At 38.0% G+C, this 25,708-nt stretch overlaps 1 protein-coding gene across 2 annotated transcripts in view; it reads right to left on the reverse strand.

Annotated features, from left to right (window-relative positions):
• The window catches only part of ALDH1A2 (aldehyde dehydrogenase 1 family member A2), a 93,171-nt gene that overhangs the window by 39,193 nt on the left and 28,270 nt on the right, over positions 1 to 25,708 (reverse strand). For both annotated transcript variants that reach the window (XM_059372011.1, XM_059372010.1), the window contains 3 exons: positions 14,543 to 14,647; positions 14,219 to 14,359; positions 11,219 to 11,348 (listed from right to left, as the gene is read on the reverse strand). In XM_059372011.1, the coding sequence (XP_059227994.1) occupies positions 11,219 to 11,348; positions 14,219 to 14,359; positions 14,543 to 14,647 (376 nt within the window). The remainder of the gene's footprint in view (positions 1 to 11,218; positions 11,349 to 14,218; positions 14,360 to 14,542; positions 14,648 to 25,708) is intronic.

Genomic DNA, 25,708 nt, shown 5'->3' on the forward strand with positions numbered 1-25,708 from the left:
TTTAATTTTTTTATACATGCATTATTTATTGAAACAGCCTATCATTAATGAATAGGTTGTTTCCAGTCTTTTGCTAATACAATGTTGCAATGAAATATTTCATTTTTAGATACCTGTGCATATATATTTTTTATCTATTCCTTGAGGTGGAATTGCTGAATGAAAGCATACGTTCATATTGAATAGTAATAAATATTTTCGACCTGACGTCCCTAGGTATTGTATCAACTTGTACAGCCATCAACAATGTGTGATAGATTGTGTCAATAGCACTATTATTTTTTTATTTATTCAGACTTTGTTAGTTAACATGTAGCGCAATATTGGTTTCTCGAGTAGAATTCAGTGATCCATCACTTATTCACAACACCTGGTGCTGATCACAAGTGTCCTCTTTAATCCCCACCACCCAGCTAGCCCATCCCCCCACCACCCCGTCCATCAGCCCTGAGTTTGTTCTCCGTCATTAAGAGTCACTTATAGCTTATTTCCCTGTCTCGTTTTTTTCTTTTCCCCCTTCCCATATGTTCATGTTTTCTTTCTTAAATTCCACATATGAGTGAGATCATATGGTCTCTTTCTCTGACTGATGTATTTTGCTTAGCATAATACTTCCTAGCTCCATCTGCATTGCTGCAAATGGCAAGATTTCATTCTTTTTGATGGCCGAATAATATTCCTATATATGATATGATAATATTTATATCGTGTTTTATTTGAATTATTTTAAACGGCTAATTGACATAACCAAAGAATGGTTTGTTCTTAGCATATGGCCCTACAATGCCAGTACTGGACAAAGTCTTTGCTTTTCCCTCAACTGCCAACTGGCCACTTCACACATATCTGTTTTCTATCTCAAAAGCTATCCCCCAGGAAAAGTGAAGACCCTTAGCTAATTCTCCTGAAGAACATTATTCTTAAGGATGAGGATGAAGTAGGGGCAGGAGGACTGTGTGGATTGGGGGAAGAGAAAGGATTTGGTTGTTTATCACTGTCTCTCAACACAATGAAGTCAGTCCTCTTTATCACAGAGAACTGTTTTAATTAAATTCAAATCTAGGCATTATAAAATAACTAAAGGTCTCTCTCTCTCCTGGACCTCTTCCCAGAATTCACAGCTATCTGTTACTGTGCATCTTTTCAAAGAACTTTCTTTTTCCACACACAAGGGTATGCTGCATTCTTTTATTTCTCCCCAGCTATTAAAAAAAATGTAAATGTAGTCATATTATTCAGTCTTCTGTATTTTTTCTTGATTTTTTTTCAAATATACCTTACTTATTTTTTAAGCTGCTGAATGCTAGTTCACTGGCTTAACAAATATTTGTAACTACTATGAACTATCCTGAGGGACAGAGAGCTTGTCTTCCATTTAGGCAATTATAAATAGCGCTTTAGACATGATCATTTCACATTATTTTTGCGTATCTGTGGAATTTCATGATCAAAGTGTAAGTGCATTTCACATTTTGATAAATACTGCCAAATCATCCTTCAAAAAATTTACACAATTTATAATTCTAACGACAACATAGTATTCTTTCTCCCATCTTTAACCCTGGGACTTTTCAAACATTTTAAGTTCAGTCAACCTGACAGGTGGAAAATGACTTGTTTTGATTTATGTTTCATGTTATATGGCATGAATATCTTCTCATGTTTACTGGATATTTTCAATTGTTTTATTCAGATTCATATCTTTTGCTCTTTTTCTACTGGGTTATTCAACTTTTTAGTCATTTGAAGAACTCTATGCATATACAGTAAGGATAGGTCTTTGTCACGTGTATATGCAAAGTTTTTTCCTAATTTGGCTGCTCATCTCCAAATTTTGTTTTATGACCATGCTTTAAATGAAAGAAATTAGGAAACAGGTAGCATTCAACAATTGTAGGAAGGAAATTATTTTAGCATATATCCCTATTAAAACAAAAGTAGCCCAGATGTGGAAACTGTCCATAGGACGACAAGGAGAAGTCTGAGTAATACTTCAAAAATGAAATTAACTCTCTTAGCTTTGTATGCAGACAACTAAAGACTTTTCATAGATACCAATCTTTACAAAAGTACAGATTCCTCTCTTTTTTCAACTTACAATCTCAGAAAAGGTTGTTGCTGTTGTTGTTGTTTTAACTATTAGTACCTTTTACTCCTTCACTTTGTGTGTATGTGCAGAAGATATAAATGGGATGTCAGGCTCTTCTTTTTGGAAGGTTTTTCATAAGGAGCAGTAACCCTGATCACAAGGCTAGATGGTATCATTTGCACAGAAATCCTTCCCAACTCAACTGTAACTGGGCTAAGGTGTCGGCTGCAGGTGCATCATCACAGACAACAGAATCAGAATATCGTGTTAAGAAGGGGTGCAAACGGGCTGAGAAAAGGATGGGGATCTGAACTGAAGAAGACCGCAGGAGTTTACTGTGGCAGCACATGTGGGAAGCTGGAGCAGTTCCAGTGAAGCGTGTCCCCCTCTGTTCTAATGGCTCAAGAACTTAGTTATATTACATATATAATTTTATAGGTTCCTGAAGAAATGAAAGAGAAACAAAATGTAGGCAACATCTTATGAGGCTGACCTCATAAGGAACAGAACTGACTCTATAATTGTGTCCCAAGAGAAACAGAGTTATGGGGAATGGGCACTTCCTTGGATGAACTGTCCACAGATCTGACACTTAGCTAAAGCCTGGCAAAAAGAACAGACTGAAGAACCTTCTATCTCTACAGCTCCTCTAAGTGGGAAATAAAGAAATAAAGGATACTTTGGTGCTTGAACACTTCCCCCAAAGAATGTTGTGAGAAAGAAATAAAGGGGCTTGAGCTCAGTCTGTATTCTCATCTGGTTAGTGGAACATGATCCTGGACACCCCGAGTCTGACCAAGGGTGCCGGGCAAAGATGAGAGCTATGCCTTCTACGCATAGCCGTGGCTAGGGCTAATGGCACCACAGAGGTCCTTCAAGCTATGCTGACCCTACCCTGAATCCCATCCAGCTGCCCCAATAACGTTACCCAAATGTCAATCACTCAAGAGACAACTTCATCATGTTCACCACGTCCAAGTACATCACTTTCTCTGTTACTTAATAATTTGTTAAATCATCTTTTAGAAATACATAAAGAGCTACTTGTTAGCATCACCTTTAAAAAACTCTATGGAACAAGCAGTTTAATGAGCTAACAATATTTTCTTCAAGCCTAATAATCAAAATGAAGAATGTTCACTATTTACAGTGTAGAATAATCTAGCATGCTCCAGTGTCAAGTGGAGAGTGTACTGAATATGAAGCACCAGGAGGGCTTGTTAAAATGAAGGTTTTGGAACCAGAGAGTCTGAGGCAGGATCTGAGAGTCTGCATTTCTTCATGCTCCCAGGTGATATGTTGCTTCTGATCTAGGGACCACACTCCAAGTAGTGAGATGCAGAGGAACCGAAAGAACAAAGAGGGTCCCTGGGTATCACGAGAACCTAAAGCAACTTTACAGCTGCTGACTTCCTGTCTGTTTATTTTACTGTCTGCCTCTCTGATGACTCTACTGATGTGTCCCAAAAGAGTGTAAGTGTAGGAGAATCTGATGAACCTTTTAAATATTTTACAAATACTAAAAAAGAACAAAAATGTGTCTTTCCATAGAGCTTAACAAATGATTTTTACATTCTTATTTCATGCTCAAAACAATTCTATTTAAAAAATCGGGCAACAGTTATTATCAGTATTTTGTAAGTAGAGAAAAAAATGGCACAGAAAGGTTAAGTCTAGAGTGATCTAACCCGGTTAAATTGTGGCTTCTGGACTTGAATCTGGGTCATCAGACTTCAAGTTCACTGCCCTTCGAAATATTACTGAAGACTCTTCTGGGAATAGAGGGTTGGATCTGGGTGGATATCACAAACCACAGAATCAGAGTATGATGTCTAAGAGTGCCAAGGAAGGAAAAAGTGTTAACTGTTTTGTGAAGAGTGAAGATAATTGTTTGAGGATCTGTTGTGTGGACACAGAGAACTCACATAAACTTCAGTATCTAAGAAATGAAGGAAACACTGCAGAGCAACACCTCCTCCCCTCAGACGGGACACCCGGAACTGAGGGCTTCTCCCCTCTTCATGGTAGTAGAGTCAACCCCAAGGGGTAACAGAGAGTTCCTTCTCTCTCTCTTATATACCTAGATGCTACATAATGAGCACTCTTCTCTGCCTAAGTGAAACTTACAGCCAATTTTCACACCTTTTATGTTAATAATTCTATGTATATATGGCAAGATGACTTAAAAGGTATTCCCTTCATTGCTCTAGCATTGTGCTATAGAGGGCTTCAGACAGATATATAAAAAAAAAATCTTGGGGATCCTGGGTGTCTCAGCTCAGCATCTGACTCCTGATTTCGGCTCAGGTCATGATCTCAAGGTTGTGAGACTGAGCCCTGTGTTGGGCTCCATGCTGGGCATGGAGCCTGCTTAATGTCCTCTCTCTCCCTCTGCACCACCAACCCCCAAGAAGAAAAAAAAGAAAGAAAAAGGAAAAAATCTCCACCCAAAGTCAGATAGTCTGTTTTAAGGTTATGCTGATCTTAGTGCTTCTTAAGAAATAAGAGATATTACAGGGAAAGTTCAGACTCAGCAAGAAAGGACTGTATTTGAGGAGAATACCAGAAAAATGTTCTGGATTCCAAATTCTGAGCCAACAAGTTAGATCATAACTATGGTGGAGAAAACTAAAGAAAAGGTAAGATACCAAAGCAGAAATACAAAATCACACCTGTGGGAATTTTATCTCTCAGCCTCTTTTCTTTTTCACTCAAAAAAAAAAAAAAAAAAAAAAAAAAAACAACCCAAAAAATACAGGGCAAAAGATACTGCTCTTGAAAGGAATTTTAGATCTACCCAGATCCAACTGCTCTGATGTCTTTTACATTTGAATTTTTACAACTCATGAAGAATATAAAAAATCTTACAATTAAATACATGATTATACCATGAATCTGGTTGACCTCTGGATCAAATTTTATTGAGCCATTTCTAGAATTATATTAAGAAAAGTCTTATCCCCTAGAAATGAGTAACAGAGTAACCCTTTTCTGTATCTGGGATGTATCAAGCCACTGTTCTATGTTCTTGATGGGAACCTGTCAAACTACACAGGAGAGACAGCAGTTACTTAATAGAACAACTTCATTATTTGAATTATTCTTCAGCGTTATCCTTGCTTCTTAAGGCAGATTTTATCATTGCTTGGAATACTTCTTTTTTTTTTTTTAACAGAATTTTTATTCTCATAGGAATACCGGCCAATACCAAGTTCAAGTCTCTACATGAACTTGAGTATGTTTAGACAATATGTCAATAAAATCAGAAAAATCTGTAATGTTCCAGAAATTGAGGGGAAATAATTCTAACATGGACCTACAGAAATAGCTTCCAATTATAATACTAAGCATATTTCAAGAACTACAGCAAGTTTAATATACTCACTAAAAGTGAGTTTATTAAGTAGCATAAAAATCTGTAACACAATTCAGTGAAGGGAATCTCTAGGCTGTGTTTTGAGGAGTTAGTAACCCTTGTGATGACCCCAGTGTTCAACAATTAGACCAGCTATACTGAGCTATTCCATTATGTCCCCTAGCAAATACCTATGTATTCCGACACTGAGCAGACCTCACTGAACACTGACAGCTGTAATGATAAACTCTTACATGCCTATGCAAACACTAAGACTTGATGTGTGCTAACGCTGTTCCTCCCCGACTCTGCTAGTAGCTTCCCAGAGGTGAGGTACATGTTCCTGAGTCAAGAAGACCTCCTAGCTCCACCACTACTCTTATCATGTGCGCTTGGGAAAAAAGTGACTTCTCCACCTCAGATTCCTTGTCTGAAAAATGAGTAGACTGGCCTTGGGACCCCTCAGGTCTTCCTTCATCAACTTCTCAAAGAGGTGTGAAGCAGGCTTCACAACCTCCTGTCACCAGCAATTCAGGTCCTACAAAGGATCCAGGTCAAGCAAACAGCTCCTCATTCTCGGTATGAGTGAATAGAAGACCTCACCATGCCCACTCTCTGTCAACAACACTAAGCTAGACTGAGCTCTCGAAGGCAATGCCTTGTGATTTGAGCCAATGTCTGCATGTTTTTAGCTTATTCTTTAGTTCAAAAGGTAAATCTGAAAGGGGGTATAGTGGAAAAATAATTACATATGACCTGGGTAGATTGTTTAACCTTTGCTATATGCTAATGTATCATAAAGCCATTTTCATGTCAGAATTCGGCTTAAAGCATGGATATTTTCCCTGCTTATATATCACACAATCAATAGAATCACTTGTTACATAGAAAAATCTTAAGTCAAGGAAATCAATTAACCTCCATTTCTCCCTCAGTAAACTGAAAACAAGCTTGGATCCTTCCTCTGTCACAAGGAGTCTGTGGACGTGAAAAGTGGCAGAAGATTTTGATATAGATTAAAAACAATTAAAATGGGGAAAATAATATTCCCCCTGCAGGGCTGCTATGAGGTTAGAGATAATTTAATGGGCACAAAGTGATCAATAAATCACAGTAATGGTTATTATTTATCAGCATAATTAGGAGGTGCCGTAGTAAAAGGGTCAAAGCTTAGGATTTATGCTCAGGAAGAACAGCTCCACTGAATAGCATGGCAGGAAATAAAAACCCGTGTTGTCAAGAGAACAACACTGAAAGCCTTGTGAATCACACAAATACTGCATAACTCCATGACAGTGTCCCACTGTGGGCCTTGCAGGAGAGGGAATGGGGAGGGCTGGGAGAAGTTCTCAATTCAGAGGGAGAAGCAGCTCTCTGGTAGAAGGCTCAAAGTGCTCATGCTGTAACCTGTTTCTCTTCTTCTCAAATATAAATATAAAGGGAGGCTACGGTTCAACCAGAAGGGAAAGAAGCACGTCCTTGCTCTAACAACTGATTATAGAATCAAAGTGCTTTTTTTTTTTTTTAAGATTTTATTTATTTGTCAGAGAGAGATAGAGTGCACAAACAGGCAGAGTAGCAGGCAGAGGCAGAAGCAGGCTCCCCGCTGAGCAAGGAGCTCGATGTGAGACTCGATCCCAGGACTCTGGGATCATGACCCGAGCAGAAGGCAGCAGCTTAACCAGCTGAGCCACCCAGGCATCCTGTGAATCAAAGTGCTTTCTGTAAAATGCAGCTTTGACCAATCAAGGCATTTGTTTATTTAAAAGACTTCAGTGACTCACTACCTACCACTTTGGAATACAGCTTGTAGCATGCTTTACCCTGAGCCCCACCATCTTTTCCACCTGGCTATCTGGTCAGACCCACTGTCACACAGTACTGTCCTCCCTCCACACTCTGCATAGGCTACTGTCACCACCCGTGATGGTCCAACCTCCCTTCTTCACTGAGCTGCCCTTCAGGGCTCATGCTGTACATACCCCTGCCTGTTCCAGGAAGCCTTAAGACCCAGTGATACCTCTCCTGCGGCATCCCATCAGACCTCATGCTTCTACAGCTGAATAAGCCACACTATATTGCAACTGCAATTGCAAAAATTGTCTACCTTGTTTTCTTTACTGTTCTTTGACCATCTTACTTACTCACCTTTGTATATCCAGCACTTTACATCATGGCCAGGACACATAGCAGGTGCTCAAAAACAAACAAAACACAACAAAACAAAAAACCCGTCGAGTGAATGAATGCATGAAGGAAAGAGTGAATGACTGAGAAGCTTAAGTTGGTGCCTGGTAGAAGAGATGAAGAAAGAGTTCTTCCATTACAGGGCAGAACACCCTGCCTCCCTAAATGGGAAAGAGTGAAAGTGACAACAGCATAATTCTTCCTACTGTCTTTGGGTCTTATCCTTCAGTGTCAGAGATACTAGGCTGGATGAACCATAGGATGTCCTTCAATGAAAACAAAGTAATCTTATATTTTGCAAAACAAAAAACAACAACAACAAAAAAAAACAAAAAACAACAACCACAAAAAACTTTCTGGTTTACTTTTTATGGGTCACCAAATAGAACTGTGCTTTTCATCCCCCTATTTCCTCTGAAGCAACAGTTTGGTATTTGCTGATTCAGCGTCCAAGCCAACTTTACAGAACATAACTACCCTGAATAATAAGAATCAAAAGTCTATTAATCTAAAAATCTGCAGAGGATTAAAGATTTCACCAGGGTAACTGGCCTCTTCATCTTCCTGTCCTGCTGGACCAAGTCTCCGTAAGAAGAGGGTCTACAATGGCTTAGGCAGAAAGAGACCTGGGCTTGAATCTCAGGCCTGCCACTTACTGGCCATGTAACCTTGTTCAAGACACTAAACTCTTGCTCTCTCATTTTCCTATCTGTAAAATGGGTATAATACCTTTTAAAACCCAACCTGCTTCACAGGATCACACTCAGAATCACACAGGTCCTGTGTGTAAAAGAACATTTTACACAATCAAGTACTGTGCAGATATAAACTACATTATTCCTTTGTATTATAATTCTAAATGTAAAACCAGGGTATTTCACAAAGAAATGTATGTAACACAATAAAGACAGCAAGGTTAAAGACTAATAACCTTCCTATATTCCTGATTTCGGTGGGAAAAGCAAAGAATGCAGGGACAAAATGAAGCTCATGTTAAGTTACGGAGTTACAAAGGACAAACGTGAATGGACTGATAAAACACATTTGAGAATAAGTAAGTAACTAATAACTGCCCCCCTTCCCTGGCTTTCCTGTATCTTCCCTTCCCCCGGTTCAGTCCAGCTAGATTCCCTAAACCCTGAGCTAGCTGGAGGGGCAGAGGAGCTGAATTCTTAGCAGCCTACAGTCGAGAGCCGCTGTACTTACACCTGGAACAGAGAGCAGAGCGGCCAAGTTCACGTCTGCCTCCAGCCTTCCCTCACCTCCGGGAGGCACCGCAGCGAGATCTCTTCCATCTCAAATCCCCACTAGCCTCCCGACTCTCTGGAGCCTCCCTCACCTGGTATCCCTCTAAATGCACTTTAAGAAAAATTAGGGAAACTAAACATGAGTTAGGGTTTAAGAGAATGCCTCCCTTTTCTCCTTCGTGGGCTGAACACCATTTTGTGTGTAAATGTACTATGACAGCCTTTTCGAAATCCTGTACTTCTAACTCCTACATCAATGTCCTTACGATCTCCAAAGAGCATCAGATGAAAGCAGTGATGCCTATGCACCAAACACCTCTTGCCACATAAAGTAAAATAAAGCATCAAGCATCAGAGACTCCAGGAAATCTTTACCTAACAAGAGTGTTCTCTAAGAAAGCAAAAAACACCAAGACATTGTTAGGCCAAATAGAGATGTATGTATTCAGCCTTCTGTCTCACCTTACTTCTTAAGATGTTTGTAAATCATAAAAGATATTTAAATGCCCAAAACGTATTTTGTTTTAGTAGTGAATTGGTAGGGGGAGGTAGGGAGAACAAAAAACCAAGGGCCTTTGGTCTCGGTCTTGTTTATTTACCTTTCTGCATTGACCCAGGAGAGAACAACCTAAAAAGGCTGACATGTGTTCTGTTTTTAACAAAGCTTTTCGTTCTCAGGACCCCCAACAGGCTTGCTCAGTAACCCTGCTCCACTCGGGCCATTCCCAAATCCAGCCCTTGGGGTTAGAGAGCAGGGGTTCTGTAAAATACTCAGAGCCAGGACTGCATGGAGAGCCTGACATTCCTGAGGAGCAACCTTCTCCAACCCGAGTGTGCCGAACAAGGAAAACCTCGGCATGGCAAGGAAGAGCGCCTAGGACAGCAAACCCATTTTCTAACGACTAACATTCCCTGGGCTGCCACCATTCATGGAGGTAATTTTAAAATAAACCTTTGCAGTCTCACCTTTGTCCCCTCTCCATGCTCACGGCGACTTCCCATCTCACCCTATGCCTGAGTGAAGGGTCATAGTAGACCTTTGCCTGGTGCTGGTGTCTGGATCCTCTCCTCGCTGCTCAAGGCCGAAAAGCCCCACCAGGAGCCACGGGCAGAAACTGTGCTTGGGGAAGGTCCCAAGCAATACATACATACGCCAAAGTTTGAGAAACACCGCTCTAAGCCCTCCATCCACATGGCCAGCCAGCCTCCCCTTTTTCTGGCCAAGCAACACTTTGCCTAGGAAGGCCCAGCCCTACTTTGCACACCTCCGACTGTACACGTGGAAATCGGGCTGTTTTCCAGAGCACAAAGGTAGAGTGCCTGGCTAAGCACTTAGCTGTCCCTAGGAGCCATGCCAAGAACACTTGTTTCCTTTCCTTACGTGTGTTTGCTGCTACCAGCATCTTCCTATCTACTTCAGCTGCTCCCTTTCCTCTCATGGTATCTTCTTCCCAGAATCTAACATGACCATAAAGCGAAGTGATTCGCCAGACCCTAATGTCAGAATTTCAGCTCTACAACTTAACTTGCCGGCAAGTCAGGAAAATTGCTTATCTTCACTAGGCCTCGGTTTCTTCCTCTGTCAGTGAGGATGCTAATAAGACTACCTTCCCCTTGGCGTTGCTAAGATCTCAGCCTGGTATTAGCTGTCACTGGCACCCGCTGCATGGGCTGGACCCTGTCCACTGATGAACTCTGTCTGGACACCTCCCTTCCCCTTTAGAGGACTACAGCACTGCAGACCAAGCCACACGACCCGGCAGCTCAGTCACTCTCCCATAGACGTCTTTGTTTCTTCTGTGGGTTTTAGCTCCTAACCTGGATCTTAAAAGAAAGAATGGTTACAGATTGTGAAAGGAATTCATGCTCATTATAGAAAATACAGACAAGTATAAAAAAGAGAAATAAATTATCCACCATCTCACCCCTAAGAGACTGTTGTTAACATTTTAGAGTACTTTCTTCCAAACCCATAGATTTCACATTTCAGGAGGGAAAGGACCAAGTCTTAATGTTCGTGGAATTATCCCTGACTTCCCCATGTCCAACACCCCTCTCGCTGCACCCCCAGCGCTCAACATTGTGACTGCCACGTCCACCTGCATCTTAGCTGAGTGCCAGGTGGGTGGAAGCGGCTTGCCACTGCATTTATGTGTAGACTGTCCACACACAGGAACAGGGATGCTGGCAGAGTTAGTGATGTGGTCTGTTCGGTTCTTCAGTTCAAGCTGCTGTGAGTGTGTCGTACCTGCTATGGGACAGCTGTTCGTGTTTGATGGTGAAAGTGTATTTCTGGTGAAGCCTCATGTTTCCTTTTCAATGTACTCAGATTTCACATACCTACAGGAATGGTCATCCCGTGAATTTTATCAGCCCAGCCTGCGTAATACCGAAGGGTTTTGATGACCCCCTGCAAATCCACATAAAAAGCTTGCAGGAACGGTTTGCCACCATTTAGGGATTCCATGGTCTGTAGGAAAAGAAATGGAGACAGTTTTCTAGTGATACAATAAATAATTTTTGGAGCAGAAGAAAAAAAGGAAGAGAGAAGATATGAATATGAATAACGTTGTATACGTGGCCAACCCCGACTTCCCAAATAAACAGATTTTTAGCACAGCTAATATAATTTAGCTTCTAGTAAAAACCACAATGAATATGCATGCACACGTTCTCGTGCCTGGTCGCTCCAGGAACCACTATCCCAATAATACATAAACATAACATTTCTTCAACTGTTGATAGAGAATATTCTGCCTGTCAAACCAGCGTCTGTTATTTAATGATCGGAGCTGCGTGGGGACTTTTTAGAGTCTACACCAGTAATCTGAATCCATAAAGAGAAGTGGGGACGTGGGCTTTTACACGACTGACGAGAATATAAAACGTTTTCCACCGCTGCCAAGATCCCTGCTGAGAAATGGAATATCCACAGTGCACAGCGAGTTTATTTATTACCATCAAATAAACAAGATCTCCTCCAGGGAAGCTCACACTTTAACAACTTCAGGGCTGGTTTTTTGTAAATATTTATGTTAACAACCATTACCTATTAATAGGGAAGTATCTGGTCCATTTAATAAAAATAGACATGGTGAGCAGTTGTAGATTATAAATGTTACTGTTTGAATGACATATTCCTAAACTGCTTAAATCTGTAGAAACAACTAAAAAATCCAAATGGACACACTGAAATGAGAAAAGAGTATTTCAACTTGAGAAATATCAAAGGCGTTACAAGTTTAACAAATTAAATAAGCAAATACATATGTTTATAATCTGCCGTCCTTCTCTGTAACCCCTTTTTACAACACACTGGAGTGAGAATGACTCGAGTGCTGACAAAAATAAAATGGAAATATTTTCCATTTGATGACATAAAAATACAATTACTTACAATGAAATTTACCCAGTTACTATGTGTAGAAGATGGGAATCATTTTAAGAGATCACATTACTTATCACTGTATATTGGTTCCTCTTTATTAAGGGGAATCAAATTATCTCCGTGTACTTTTTAGGACATGTATACACTCGTGAGATGGGCACTACATTCTCCATGCAGCCAGCACACGGCCAAGGTCTACACGGCACTGAGTGAAACAATCAATAACCAGAATCTGGGCCACCTATATCGTCCCAGTGAGCTTCTGACACCAGCCAAATTCACTTGTTTATTTTCAATTAATTATGTGTACTCGGATGAAGTATTAACTTTGCTCTCTGGTCAGGGACTTCCCTATATTTCAGAGGCTATTTCTTATTAAAACTTACTCCTCCCATGGTTCTGGAGTGTTTAAAAAGAGAAATCTCATTTAGGTATAAGGGCAAAAAGGAACTGATCAGTGAGACAGAACGTCAGAAAAAGAGCTGCACTTGAATTTCATGACATGAAAATGTAACTGCAGAAATGAACTATATCATTACCTGGTACATACTATTAGTAGAATTTGTAAATATTGGGTAGATTTCACTCAATTAAAAAGATACTTATAAACCATCAATGTGCTGCCCTCCCCCCAATCATTTACATGCGAGGAACTGTGCTGGGCTTATAAAAAAAGAAGTAAAATACAGTTTTTACTCGCACGAAGAAATTATAACCCAGTAAGAAGATAAGCATCTTTACCAGCATTCCTTCTCAAGTGTTCTGAAGAATTCAGTTTTGCACAATATTGACAGATTATCCAGAAAAATAGTGCTGAGTCTTAAGTGTACGTGTGAAGAACAGTGAGCAGGGCTTTCCAGGGTCTCTCATATACTCAGTGTCTTGGGAATATCTAAGAAGGAGTTACTTTACCATGGAACGCCTTTTTCACAAAATGCAGAAACACCTCATTGAAAGAGTTTTCCTTGAAGTACCATATTAGAAAATGTTTTTATAGAAAAGTAAATGTTATATACAGTCAGAGTTCCAGGATTCATTTGTGTTCCCATCCTATGGACAGATCCCTGATGGTTGGAGGAAAGAGCCAAGATGGAAGGGACATGAGGGAAGGAACGTTGTGCTCCCCTCCCCCAGAGCAAGCCCAGTTGTACCCTGCTTCCCTGGGCAGAGTGGAGGATGCAGCGTTTGTGGTTTGAATGTCTGACTGAACAAGGACGTCCTCATGTTAATGGATCACCTGCGGGTGATCGAGTTGGAGATCCCTGACATACGACACGGACTTTTCCCAAATGGTTCTGGTTTCCCAGAACTTTATATTCTCTAAAAAATCGACTTTTATTTTAAAAAGAGCAAAAACAAACACAGTAACCACTAGGTGAGAGAAACTTCTTTAGGTGAGAAATTGCATTAGTGAAAGAATGCTACTGTCCCTGACTATCTCTCCTTTTTTTCTCTCCAGTTCTAGAACGTGGCAGAACAAAGGAAGCAGACATGTTTAAAAGGCCCTGTGCTTCTGAATGACTCTCTTTAGTCAGAAGAGGTTAACTCTGGGGAGGTTTAAAAAAAACAAAAAAACAAAAAACAGTCCTATTTGATTCTCAAAAGAATCATCTGGGATTGCTTTTCCACAGGCTTCCTGGTGACTCTCCTGTTGCTGAACCATTTTTGTTTTGTGTTGTTTGTCGAGGGTGGGATACAGTTGGAAAAGAAGGCAGAGAGGTCCTTAACAGTCATGGGAAGCTATGGTTTTGTTCTTCAAAATTCAATAAGAAGAGACACTCACTGGTCCTGCATTTGCCCATCTGATGCCAAAGCCTACCCCTCTCATTTTTTCTGTATTATGGACTCCTCAGCTTTTTCCACAGGTGGGCTTCAGAAAGACTAAGGAATCTGCATTTCAGTGGAATGGTAAATTCAGAGTAAAGACTTAATGTTTTGTGGGGGCTACTTACTGCAAGAACTGCCCTGTCTCGTTCCACCAAGTCTGCAAGCTTATCCAACAGACGGCCTCTCTCAGAAGCATCCATCCTTCTCCACACAGAACCAAGAGAGAAAGCCAGGCGGGCTGCCTGCACCGCTTTGTCTATGTCTGCCTGTTAGAGAGAGACAGAGAGAGAGAGGCACAACTCAGGAGAGATCACATTCCAAATAAAGAACCACCTGCTTTCAGGAAAAAGGTGATGAACAAATGTCAGTGCTGGTGTCTGGAGAGCATAAGCTTAGTGCTCCATTGTCTGAAGGCAATTATTTCAATATTTTGCTAAAAAAGGACATACCTTGTCTGCTTCTTGAACTTCACACACCTGCTCTCCTGTGGCTGGATTATAGACAGGGAACGCTCTCCCGCTCTCTGAGTTCTGCCACTCATTGTTAATAAAAATCTAAGGGGGCAGACAAAAGAAGGGGATCGGTGAGATGGGTGGTAGGAAGCCAACCAACAGCCAAGTATTATGGAAGTACCATGATAGTAATATTTGTTCACTGTGTTTAATGGCCTATAAGTGAAGTACAGAATTTGAAGCATTACCAGAGCCCCTTGAACAGCACTCAGCCCAGCATCTCTCGGAATTCAGGAATTTATTCTATGCTCAAGGTTTATTCTACCTCAAGGTTATCCAAAGATGAAAAGTAGTTCTTACCTTTAGTGAACCTCCAACCAGGGTGAGAGTCAAACAAAGATGGAAGGACAGAGTGTCCCATACATACACACAATACACTGAGGATAGTAAAATCACAGAACAAGCTAATAGTCATCAAGATTTAGATCCTAGTTTCTCTGTCAGAGGCGTAAGTAACTTCACAGGGGAACTTGAAGGCTGCTGGAATAAGTAAGCATTCACTTAATTTATAGTCAGATCCTGAACTGAGCAATGACTGAGCAAACTCATCAGTGAGCTAAACAAGTTACATGTGCAGATCCAAGTTAGACTGCTTTCCCTTTGCTGGGCAGGCTACACAGCTCAGCAAAGGGAAAAGGTCTTTCAGACTGATCTCTCACGGATTTCTTTCTTTCTTCCTTTTTTCAGAGAAACATTCTATTACTGGATTATTATTATTATAGAAGGATATGATAAAGGATACAGACAGACATGCAGATAACCATACGTAATAAATTTCATTTATATACAAGCACACATAAGTGTGTGTGTCTCATGGATTTCTTTAGACCATTGGTTTCCTTATTAAGGAAATGGAAACAATGAATTCTGGAACACTGAAAAGAAATTTTAAAAAATGAAAAATTTTATAAAAGGAAAGAGAGATTCTATCAAAATGGCAAAGAGACTAAAAGTTTAAAATACTATTCAAGTTAATATCTCAGAAGATTTCTAAGAAATGAGGTGAACAAAAAGAGAAAGTACAGGCAAAAAAAATGTAAAAATTTTTATTGATACTAAAGAGAGAAACCCAAACAAATATTTTTGGACTATGAAAGCTCAAAGAATACAAAGATATTTTACCCTATAAAATTTGTCACCTGACAATGAAAGTTTCCAAACTTATGAGATATCAGTCGATTTAAAATAAACACAATGGGGGCGGCCTGAGTGGCTCAATGGGTTAAGCCTCTGCCTTCAGCTCACGTTGTGATCCCAGGATCCTGGGATCAAGCCCCACATTGGGCTCTCTGCTCAGCAGGGAGCCTGCTTCCCCCTTCTCTCTCTGCCTGCCTCTCTGCCTACTTGTGATCTCTCTCTCTCTACCAAATAAATCAAAAATAAAAAAATAAAATAAAATAAGCACAATGAAAAACTTATCTGGTACTGCCTACCATTTTGATAGTCACAGATGATGCTAATGAGGATATTATCTACAATTTTAAATACCAAGTTCTAGATTATTCTGAAACTTGATTTTCCATTGATTTGATTAAAAAAAAAAAAAAAAAGCCTGCGTTGAAGGAACCTTCTTTTCCTGAAGGTTTTCTTAAAGATTTTATTTATTTATTTACTGAAAGCAGGAGTTGGGGGAGGGGCAGAGAGAGAAATCTTAAGCAGACTTCGCACAGTTCAAGGAGCCTAATGCAGGGCTCAGATCCAGGACCGTGATATGATGACCTGAGCTGAAATCAGAGTCGGATGGATGGTCAACAAACTGAGCCACCCGGGAGCCCCCTGAAGGCTTTTTAAGATACACGGGGAAAAAATTTAAGTCTGCCTAAGTACTTAATTCATATGTAACAAGTACAAACACAATGACCTAGTAATTTCATAACATTTTAAGTGTGCAATTTATAGACATGCTTCATGTAATATATTCGTTTATTCAATAAACCCTTAGTTACTTCTAAACACAAGACAATCAAAGATGACTAGCAGTTCCAGCCCCCCAGGGTCTTCCAGTCTCTCGTAGTTCATTAAATATTCCAACAACCCTAATGACAGGATTTTATTATCTCTACTGAAGATGGGAAAGTTGAGAGAAAGGGAGGTTAAGAGTCTGAGGAAGCAGGTTCTCACTGTGGCTCTGAGTCAGTCCTCTGCTCTCTCTACTACATCAAAGTTTGCAGGATTGCCCAGCCCAAAGAAATGCAACTAGTTAGTGGCCAAGCCTGAATCAGATCCATAGTTTTTGGACTCCTGGTCTGGCTCTCTTTCCACTCCGCTTATCAAACTTCTTAATAGTTCCCAGCTCATCAGATCTGTGTACTCCTTTGAAACACAATATGATCTCCGAGGAAACAAAGGGAAAAAAATTAAGAGATCAGTTTCGTTTCTAGAGCATTGTCAGGTTTAAGGAAAAGGGGTCTTGTCACTATTTCTTGTTCCCTTTCTTCACAATTTGAATGAAACTTCTTAAACTTTTTAATCCACTTTATTTAACTTTGGTACCGAGCAGTTCTACCTAGATGTAAGAATTGATATTTCATGACTTTTTCGATTCTTAGAGGTCTTCCAAAGATCAAAAAGAAAAATTACTTTTTTTTTTTTTTAACAGGATGAAACTGATTCATTCTCTTACTGTTTTCATTCAGGTACATGGATCATCTTATCCATTTAGATACATGATATGACCTTAGTGATCTTTCCCTGTATCTTGAAATATTTTGCTGTTTCATCATCCTAGGAATCATCCCATTATCACTCATCATTTATTTCCAACCATGCTAAAAAAGAACAAAACAAAAAATTATGGCACTGTCAAGAAATGAATAAACACATCACAACTACCTCATCATCCTTCAGTTTTCTTATTGCGCTGTCCAAATGAATGGAGCATCTTTCAAAACCACATACAAAAAGTCTAGAGATATCATCTTTGTCATTCTTTTTTTAAAACATTTTATTTATTTATATGACAGACAGAGATCACAAGTAGGCAGAGAAGCAGGCAGAGAGAGAGAAGGGAAGCAGGCTCTCTGCTCAGCAGATGTGAGGCTTGATCCCAGGACCCTGGGATCATGACCTGAGCTAAAGGCAGAGGCTTTAACCCACTGAGCCACCCAGATGCCCCTCTTTGTCATATTCTTTACACTTTTTATTGGAAAGCTAGGAATTCAGGAATTTTCATCCCAGCCCATGGTAAGAAAGAGAAGATTAACAGAGAGAGGTATTTCACAATTGTAGATGAGTCAGAAGACAAAGGCAAAGAGACAGACACATGGGAGACTCTATGGATGAGGGTAAAGTCAACAAAGCAAAATCTTGGACTATGAGTCTTTAAGATAAATCAGTAAATTTTCTTAAATTCAAGAATCAAAAAACAAACATAAATACACAGAGAAAATATGATATTCTAACTCATTCAATAATTATTTACTATTTTACAACAAGAACCTAGATGAACCTGATTTGCCAAAAGCACGTGTGACAATTGCTTTAGCTTTTATGATATTTGTAGGTAAAATTTACTTGTATGATTCATATATAAACAAATGCTGAAGATAGGTGTATATATAAAAATGACTGAAAAACAGATATTATGTAGAAAAGAAAAATTTCATTGGATTGCTCAATCTGTTTATAAAACTAAAAAAGGGAACATTCTGTCATTATGGAACAAAAAGATAGCCATCCTCTTTTATACAGAATTATGAGCACTCAAAATTTCAATACTATTACATTGTGAAACTGCACATGCAAGAAGAACCAGAAGTAACAATAAGCTATAACCTATTAGAGGTGGGCTTAAAATCTGGAATCAGTATTTATGACACGAATATTTCCTATTTCATACATAGCTGATGAGCAGATAGTTACATTCGAAGGCCCTCACCCATTTCAGGGCAATACCTCCAAACACCCAGGAAAATATGGAAGAAAAATTTGGTTTGCTATGTTTAAATTCTTATTTTATTGGTTTCACTATTTATTCTTACTTATGTAAATTTTTCATAAAATAATTTAAATTTAAAAAGCATAAAGAGTCCACTGGACCCAGAAGGTAAATGTGAGGATTATTCTCCCTGGTACACTGAAGGTGAAAACATTTGGTATTTTTATTTTTATTTTTTATTTTTTAAAGATTTTATTTATTTATTTGACAGAGATCACAAGTAGGCAGAGAGGCAGGCAGAGAGGGAGGGGGAAGCAGGCTCCCTGCTGAGCAGAGAGCCCAATGTGGGGCTCTATCCCAGGACCCTGGGATCATGATCTGAGCTGAAGACAGAGGCTTTAACCCACTGAGCCACCCAGGCGCCCATATTTGGTATTTGTACTAGGTTATTCTTTTTTGAGACTGAGCCTTATGACAATTAAAAACAGGTACTGATAACTTTGTTGGTACATAGGCTAACAAATACCTCCAATACTTGAAGGTTTTCAGCTTCTTTTCAGCTTCTCAGCTTTTCAGCTTCAAAATTTCAAAAGTTTTGAGTACTGTCTAAGGTGTTCTTCTCCAACCAGGGATCATTGGAGAAATCGTTTATTTCAGGGCTGTAGTTGGAAAAACAGAGGATGATCCTCGAATACTGCAGTGCTGGAAATCAAGTACATACTCAAAAACTGATAGCAACATACCAAAAAGATACAAGAGCTGATGTGAAGGGGCTCCCATTGACCAAAACTGGGATAATTTAAGCAACAAAATAAATGATAGCAGGGGATTATCACTCACAGAATGAAAAAAAGGCATCCCAGAGCCCATAATTATAGAAATTTTTTAATGACTATGTAAGTGGGGGATAAGGAAAGCTCTAGTTCACAAAAGAATTCCCACTAATAGCTGTGAAGGAATGATGGAATTAGATAATCACCATTTGTCAAATACCACAGTAGTAATTGCTGGAGGCAAAAATCATCAATGGGTGGTAAAATCAGTGGATAAAAATATAATGAAAGACTGGATGTTTCTGTAGTCTCAAAGGATCTTCCCTCAAAATACTTAGTAATTACAAAGGGAAAATAGGTACTTTATGTTGAAGAAACTTAGCACGACAGCACCTTAAGCAAGAGACCAATGTTAATATCACTAGTAATGGGACAAATTGTTATTGACATTTTATCTGCTTATTTTAACAATAATTAGAAAGCTGTGTTGAAATCTCTTGCTTTGGTAGTGGATTTGTCAATGTATCGCTTAGGGTCGTCATTTTTATCTTTATAGATTTTAGGTTATTTTTATTAGTGAATATAAGAGCATAACTGTTATGTCCTCTGGTTAAACAGAACCATTTATCAATATGAAGTGGTCCTCTTCATTACTAAAAAGAGCTTTGTGTCTTATAGCCTATTTTGTTTAATATTAGTAAAGCTACCTAAGTTCAATGTCCATTAACCACTCATATTTTCCATCCCCCCTTTTAAAATCTTTTAATGTAAAAATAGCTTTATTTTTTTGTCAATGTGGGATATATTCTTCTAAACAATTTAAACTATACAAAAAAACAGAGAAAGTAGAAAATCACCTCAAATTTCATTATCCACAGACAACCAAAGTTCACACATAGGCCCAATACATATACATATATTAATAATATGTATATAATTTTATAAAACAAGATCATATCTGCATGAGTTTTACAACTTGCTATTAAAAACCTAATATGCTTACAGACATTTTTAATGGTTTCTTTATATTCCAATATGTATGTTTACATGTATATTAGATGGGGGACTGTGCAGGTTGCACGTATATGTGTAGTTTAATTTACTTACTCACTTGATCTTCTACTGAAAAATGCTTCTTCATTTCCATTCATCTCCTTTTTTCTTTGTGTTGCATTTGGACTGTTTCTTCCATTTCTCTTTACCTGGGTCTAATCTGGTAATTTCAATGTCTATTTTTATTTCTAAAAGTTATGCTTTGTTCTTTTTCAAATCTGCCTGGACATGTTGTTTTGGTTTTAAAAATTAACACTTTGGGGTGCCTGGATGGCTCAGTGGGTTAAGCCTCTGCCTTCGGCTCAGGTCATGATCTCAGAGTCCTGGGATCAAGTCCCGCATTGGGCTCTCTGCTCAGTGGGGAGCCTGCTTCCTCCTCTCTCTCTCTCTCTGCCTATCTCTCTGTCAAATAAATAAATAAAAATCTTTTAAAAAATTAATACTTTAATATTTAGAACCATTCTGAATTTGTAGAATACTGAGCATATAGTACAGAGATGTCTCATATATCCCTATGTTCCCCTCCTCAGTTTCTTCTCTTTTTAATATCTAAAAGATATCTTTGATATCATTTATAATATCTTAGAGTGGTGCATTTGTCACAGTTTATGGACTGGTATTGATATTTTATTAACTGATCTATAGTTTAAATCAGGCTTTATTCTTTGTGTTTTATACTTCTGTGAATTTTGAAAAATGTGTATCACATATCCACCACTGCAGTATAATACACAATAGTTTCTTCACTGCCCTAAAATCCTGTACTATCATCAATTCATCTCATCCTCTTCCAATAAACCCTTGATAAACACTTCTTTTTATTGTTGTTGTTTTACTGTCTCCATCAATTTACCTTTCCCAGAATGTCACATAATTAGAATCTCATAACAGGTAGCCTCTTCAAACTAGCTTTTTTTCACTTAGTAGTCTGCATTTAAGTTTTCTTCATATTTTTGTCATGGCTTGTTAGATTTTTTTTAAGGCTGATCATATTCAGTTGTATGGATATTCCAAAATTTATCTACTTACCTTTTAAAGGATATTTTGATTTCTTCCACTGTAGGGAAGTTATGGATAAAATTATTATGTGCAGGTTTTTGTATGAACATGAAGTTTCAACTGATTTGAATAAATGCCTAGGAGTGTGATTGCTGGATTATGTAGTAAGATTGTTCTTACTGTCTTCCAAAAGTGGAGTGTGTCATTTTGCATTCCCACCTGCAATGAATGAGAGTTTTTGTTGCTTCACATCCTCATCAACACTTGGTCTTGTCAGTTTTTAGGATTTTAACCACTCTGATGTGTGTGTGGTAGTTATCTTGTTGTTCTAGTTTGAAATTCCCTAATGACATATGATGCTGAAAATTGTTTCATATGCTTATTTGCTGTCTGTTTATCTTCTCTGCTGAGGTGTCTTAGATCTTTTGCCCATTGTTTGAGGTGTTTTCTTGCTGTTGAATTTTGAGAGTTGTTTGTATATTTTGGATACAAGTCCTTCATCAGATATGTGTTTTGTAAATATTTTCTCCCAGTTTATGGCTTGTCTTTTCATTCCCTTTCATAGTGTCTTTGCAGATTAAAAAAAAAAAAAAGTTCTTCATTTTCATGGATCATGCTTTTGTTGTATCTAAAAACTCATTGCCAAACTCAAGGCCATCAATATTTTTTCCTATGTTATCTTTTAGGAGTTCTATTATATTTATGTAATAGTCAGTTTTGAGTTAATTTTGAGTTAATTTTCATGAAGGTGTAAAGTCAGTGTCCAGATTCATTTTTTGCATGTGAATATCTAGTCTTTCCAGTATCAGTTGTCAAAAAGACTATTCTTTGTCCATCATTGCCTTTGCTCCTCTGTCAAAGATCAGTTGACTATATTTATGTGCATTTATTTTTGGTCTCTCTACTCTATTCCATTAATCTATTTGTCTATTCTTTTGCCAACACACTGTCTTAATTACTATAGCCTCACAGAAATCCCTGAAGTTGGGTACCATAGATCCTACAACTTTCTTCTTCTCCTTCAATACCATTGGGTCTTTCACTTCTCTCTATAAACCTTAGAATTAGTTTGTCAATATTGACAAAGTACCTTATCATGATTTTGATTGGGACTGCATGAATCTACAAATCAAATTGGAAAGAAGTTACATCTTAATAATATTGAATATTCCAATCCATGGAATATCTTTCCATTTACTTAGATCTCCTTTGATTAATTTCATCAAGAGTTTTCCTTATAAAAATCTTACACATATTTTGTTAGACTTATGCCTATGTAGTTCTCTTTTTTGTGGTAATATAAAGGTATTGTGTTTTGTATTTCAAATTCCAACTGTCCATTGCTGAGATATAGAAAAGCAAATGACTTTTTACATTAACCTTATATCTTGCATCATTTATTAGTTCCAGAAGGGTTTTTTATGGTTCTGAGTTTTGTTTTTGGTAAATTCTTAGGAATTTTCTACCTAGACAATCATGCCATCTCTGAACAAAGACAGTTTTATTTCTTCCTTCCCACTTTCTTTCCTTTTCTGGGCTAACTGTATTAGCCAGGACTTCTAGCACAATGTTGAAAAGGAGTGGCAAAAGGGAGGTTCTTGTTCCCAATCACAGACAGAGAGCATCTAATTTCTCATTAGGCATGATATTAGCTATAGGTTTTATGTAGATGTTTATCCCAGAGTTGAGGAAATTCCTCTTATTTTTAGTTTGTTGGGATTTTTCACCATGAATGGGTGTTAGGTTTTGTCAAATGCTAATTCTAAATGTATAGATACTATCATAAGATCTTTTTCATTAACCTGTTGATGTGACAAATTGTATTAAATGATTTTTGAATTTTGAACCAGTCTTGTGTACCTGGAATAAATCTACATTGTTGTGGTGTATGTATTATTGGATTTTATGTGCCAATATTCGTTAGGGTTTTTGCATTTAGGATAATAAGAGGTACTGGTCTGTAATTTTTCTTTCCTGTAAATGTCGTTGTCTGGTTTTGGTACTAGAGTAATGCTGGCCATTATAAAATGAGTTGGGAAATGTTCCTTTTGCTTCCATTTTCTGTTAAGAAGATTGCAGAGAATTGGTATGTTAGTTATCAATGAAACCGACTGGACCAGTGCTCTTTTTTTTTTTTTTGTAAGGTATTAATTACTAATTCAACTTCTTAAATTTGTATGGGCCCATCTAGGGTTAGCCAATAGGTGTTTCCATCCTCAGCTTCCACCATCAACTATTCCTTTGTGGTGTCATTTAGGTCAACCTCCCAAGAAGAGCTTCTGATTAGTTCCAGCACCTTTTTTTCAAGTGCCCCCAGATGTAAATTAAATGACTGTCCCTGGGTCCAAATACAGGAAACCAGGAAGAAGAAGGTCATGTAGTATAGTCTGAGACCATTAAAGGGCCAAGTCCTTGATCAGGATAATTTCTTTTTAAAAGGACTGTGGAGCAGCAGGTGACAAGTGATGAGTATCTCAGAGGAGTGGGTGCCAATTTAACAGGTGTTGAGATTTTAAGAATCTATTTTTTAAATGTCTTTGGTATTGCTATCAGAGTAATGATGGGTTCAAAGAGTAAAATGGAAAAGTATTCTCTTCCCTTTAATTTTTTGGGAAAGTCTCTGTAGAAGTAGCACTATATTGTCCTTAAATATTTGGAAGAATTCAGCTGTAAATGTATCTGGGCTTGGAGTTTTCTTTGTGAGAAGAGTTTTTTTTTTTTTTAACCTATAAATTCAATTTCTTTAATAAATATAGCTATTGAAGTTATCTATTTCTCCTTGTGTGAGTTTTGGTAGAATGCACCTCTCAAGAAATTGACTCATTAGTTATCATATTTGTGGGCATACAGTTGCTCACAATATTCCTTTATTATCCTTTTAATGTCCATGATGGTCCCTCTTTCATTTCTGATATTAGTAATTTATGTCTTCTCTCTTTCTCTTTGTTAGACAGGCTAGATATTCATCAATTTTATTGACCTTTTCAAAGAACCAGCCCATGGTTTCATTGATTTTCCCTAATGTTTCCCTGTTTTCAGTTCCACTGATCTTTGGTATAATTTTTTATTATTTTTCTTCTGCTTGCTTTAGATTTACATTACTTTTCTTTTTCTAGTTTCCTAAGGTAGAAGCTTAGACTAATTCTTATTTTCTATATATACATAACACAATGCTATAAATTTTCCACTATATAGTGTTTTCATTGCATCCCACAAATTTGATTAGTTTTATTTTCATTTCATTTCTCTTGGGACTTATTCTTTGATGCATGTGTTATTTAGAAATGTGTTATTTAACCTCCAAATATTTTGGGATTTTCCAGTGATCTTCTGTTATTAATTTATGGTTTAATTCTATTGTGGACTGAGAGTATTTTTTATATGATTTCCACTCTTTTAAATTTGTTAAAGTATGTCTTATGGCCTAGACATGGTCTATCTTTGTGAATGCACCATTTGCACTTGAGAAGAATGCATATTTTGCTGCTGTTTGATGGAGGTTTAGTTTGCTGTTCTAAGAGCTGGTATTATCATTCGCTTTTATAGAAAAGCTAGCTTTTGCATTTTCCTTTTGCCCCCAATTCATTTTAAGATCAGTGTTCTTTCAATTAATCAATGCATTAAAATTAATGTATGCACTAATAGTTTTGATTTCATGTTATAATAATATTTCATGTTATACCATGTAATAAAGCAAGAAAAAGAAATGAAAGGCAGGGGCGCCTAGGTGGCTCAGTGGGTTAAAGCCTCTGCCTTCGGTTCAGGTCATGATCTCAGGGTCCTGGGATCGAGCCCCGCATCGGGCTCTCTGCTCAGCGGAAAGCCTGCCTCTACCTCTCTCTCTGCCTGCCTCTCTGCCTACTTGTGATCTCTATCTGTCAAATGAATAAATAAAATCTTTAAAAAAAAAAAAAAGAAATGAAAGGCAAAAAAGGTTGAAAAGGTAATATTGTCTTGTTTTTCAGACATGACTGACTGTATAGGAATTCCTAAGAAATCTACCAAAAAAAAAAAAAATACTGAAGGTATAATTTAGCAAAGTGTCAGGATACAAGATCAATATATTATCAATAGATCATTGGAAAATGACATTTAAATGCATATATTTATACACATACATTAGTTTGTGCAAGATCTTGTTGCTTTGTGACAGAAGATCCCTCTAGAATATATAGTTTACTTTAATGCCAGAAGTGGAAACACTGGGCAGCAACTATTAATGCTTTAAATTATGTGAATTTAAAAAAAATAATCTAAGAAAGAGTCTAAAGAAGAGTTATGGTTCTTGGGTGCAATGTAACCATGTCACAAAATTGAAGGACCTGCAAAACTCTCTCCCTTCCAACCCTCCTCTGTAGAAACAGGTTTGACAGAAAAAAAAAAAAAAAAAAAAAAAAAAAA

This window comes from Mustela nigripes, chromosome 13, assembly GCF_022355385.1.
Source record: "Mustela nigripes isolate SB6536 chromosome 13, MUSNIG.SB6536, whole genome shotgun sequence".
NCBI classification, from domain to species: domain Eukaryota; kingdom Metazoa; phylum Chordata; class Mammalia; order Carnivora; family Mustelidae; genus Mustela; species Mustela nigripes.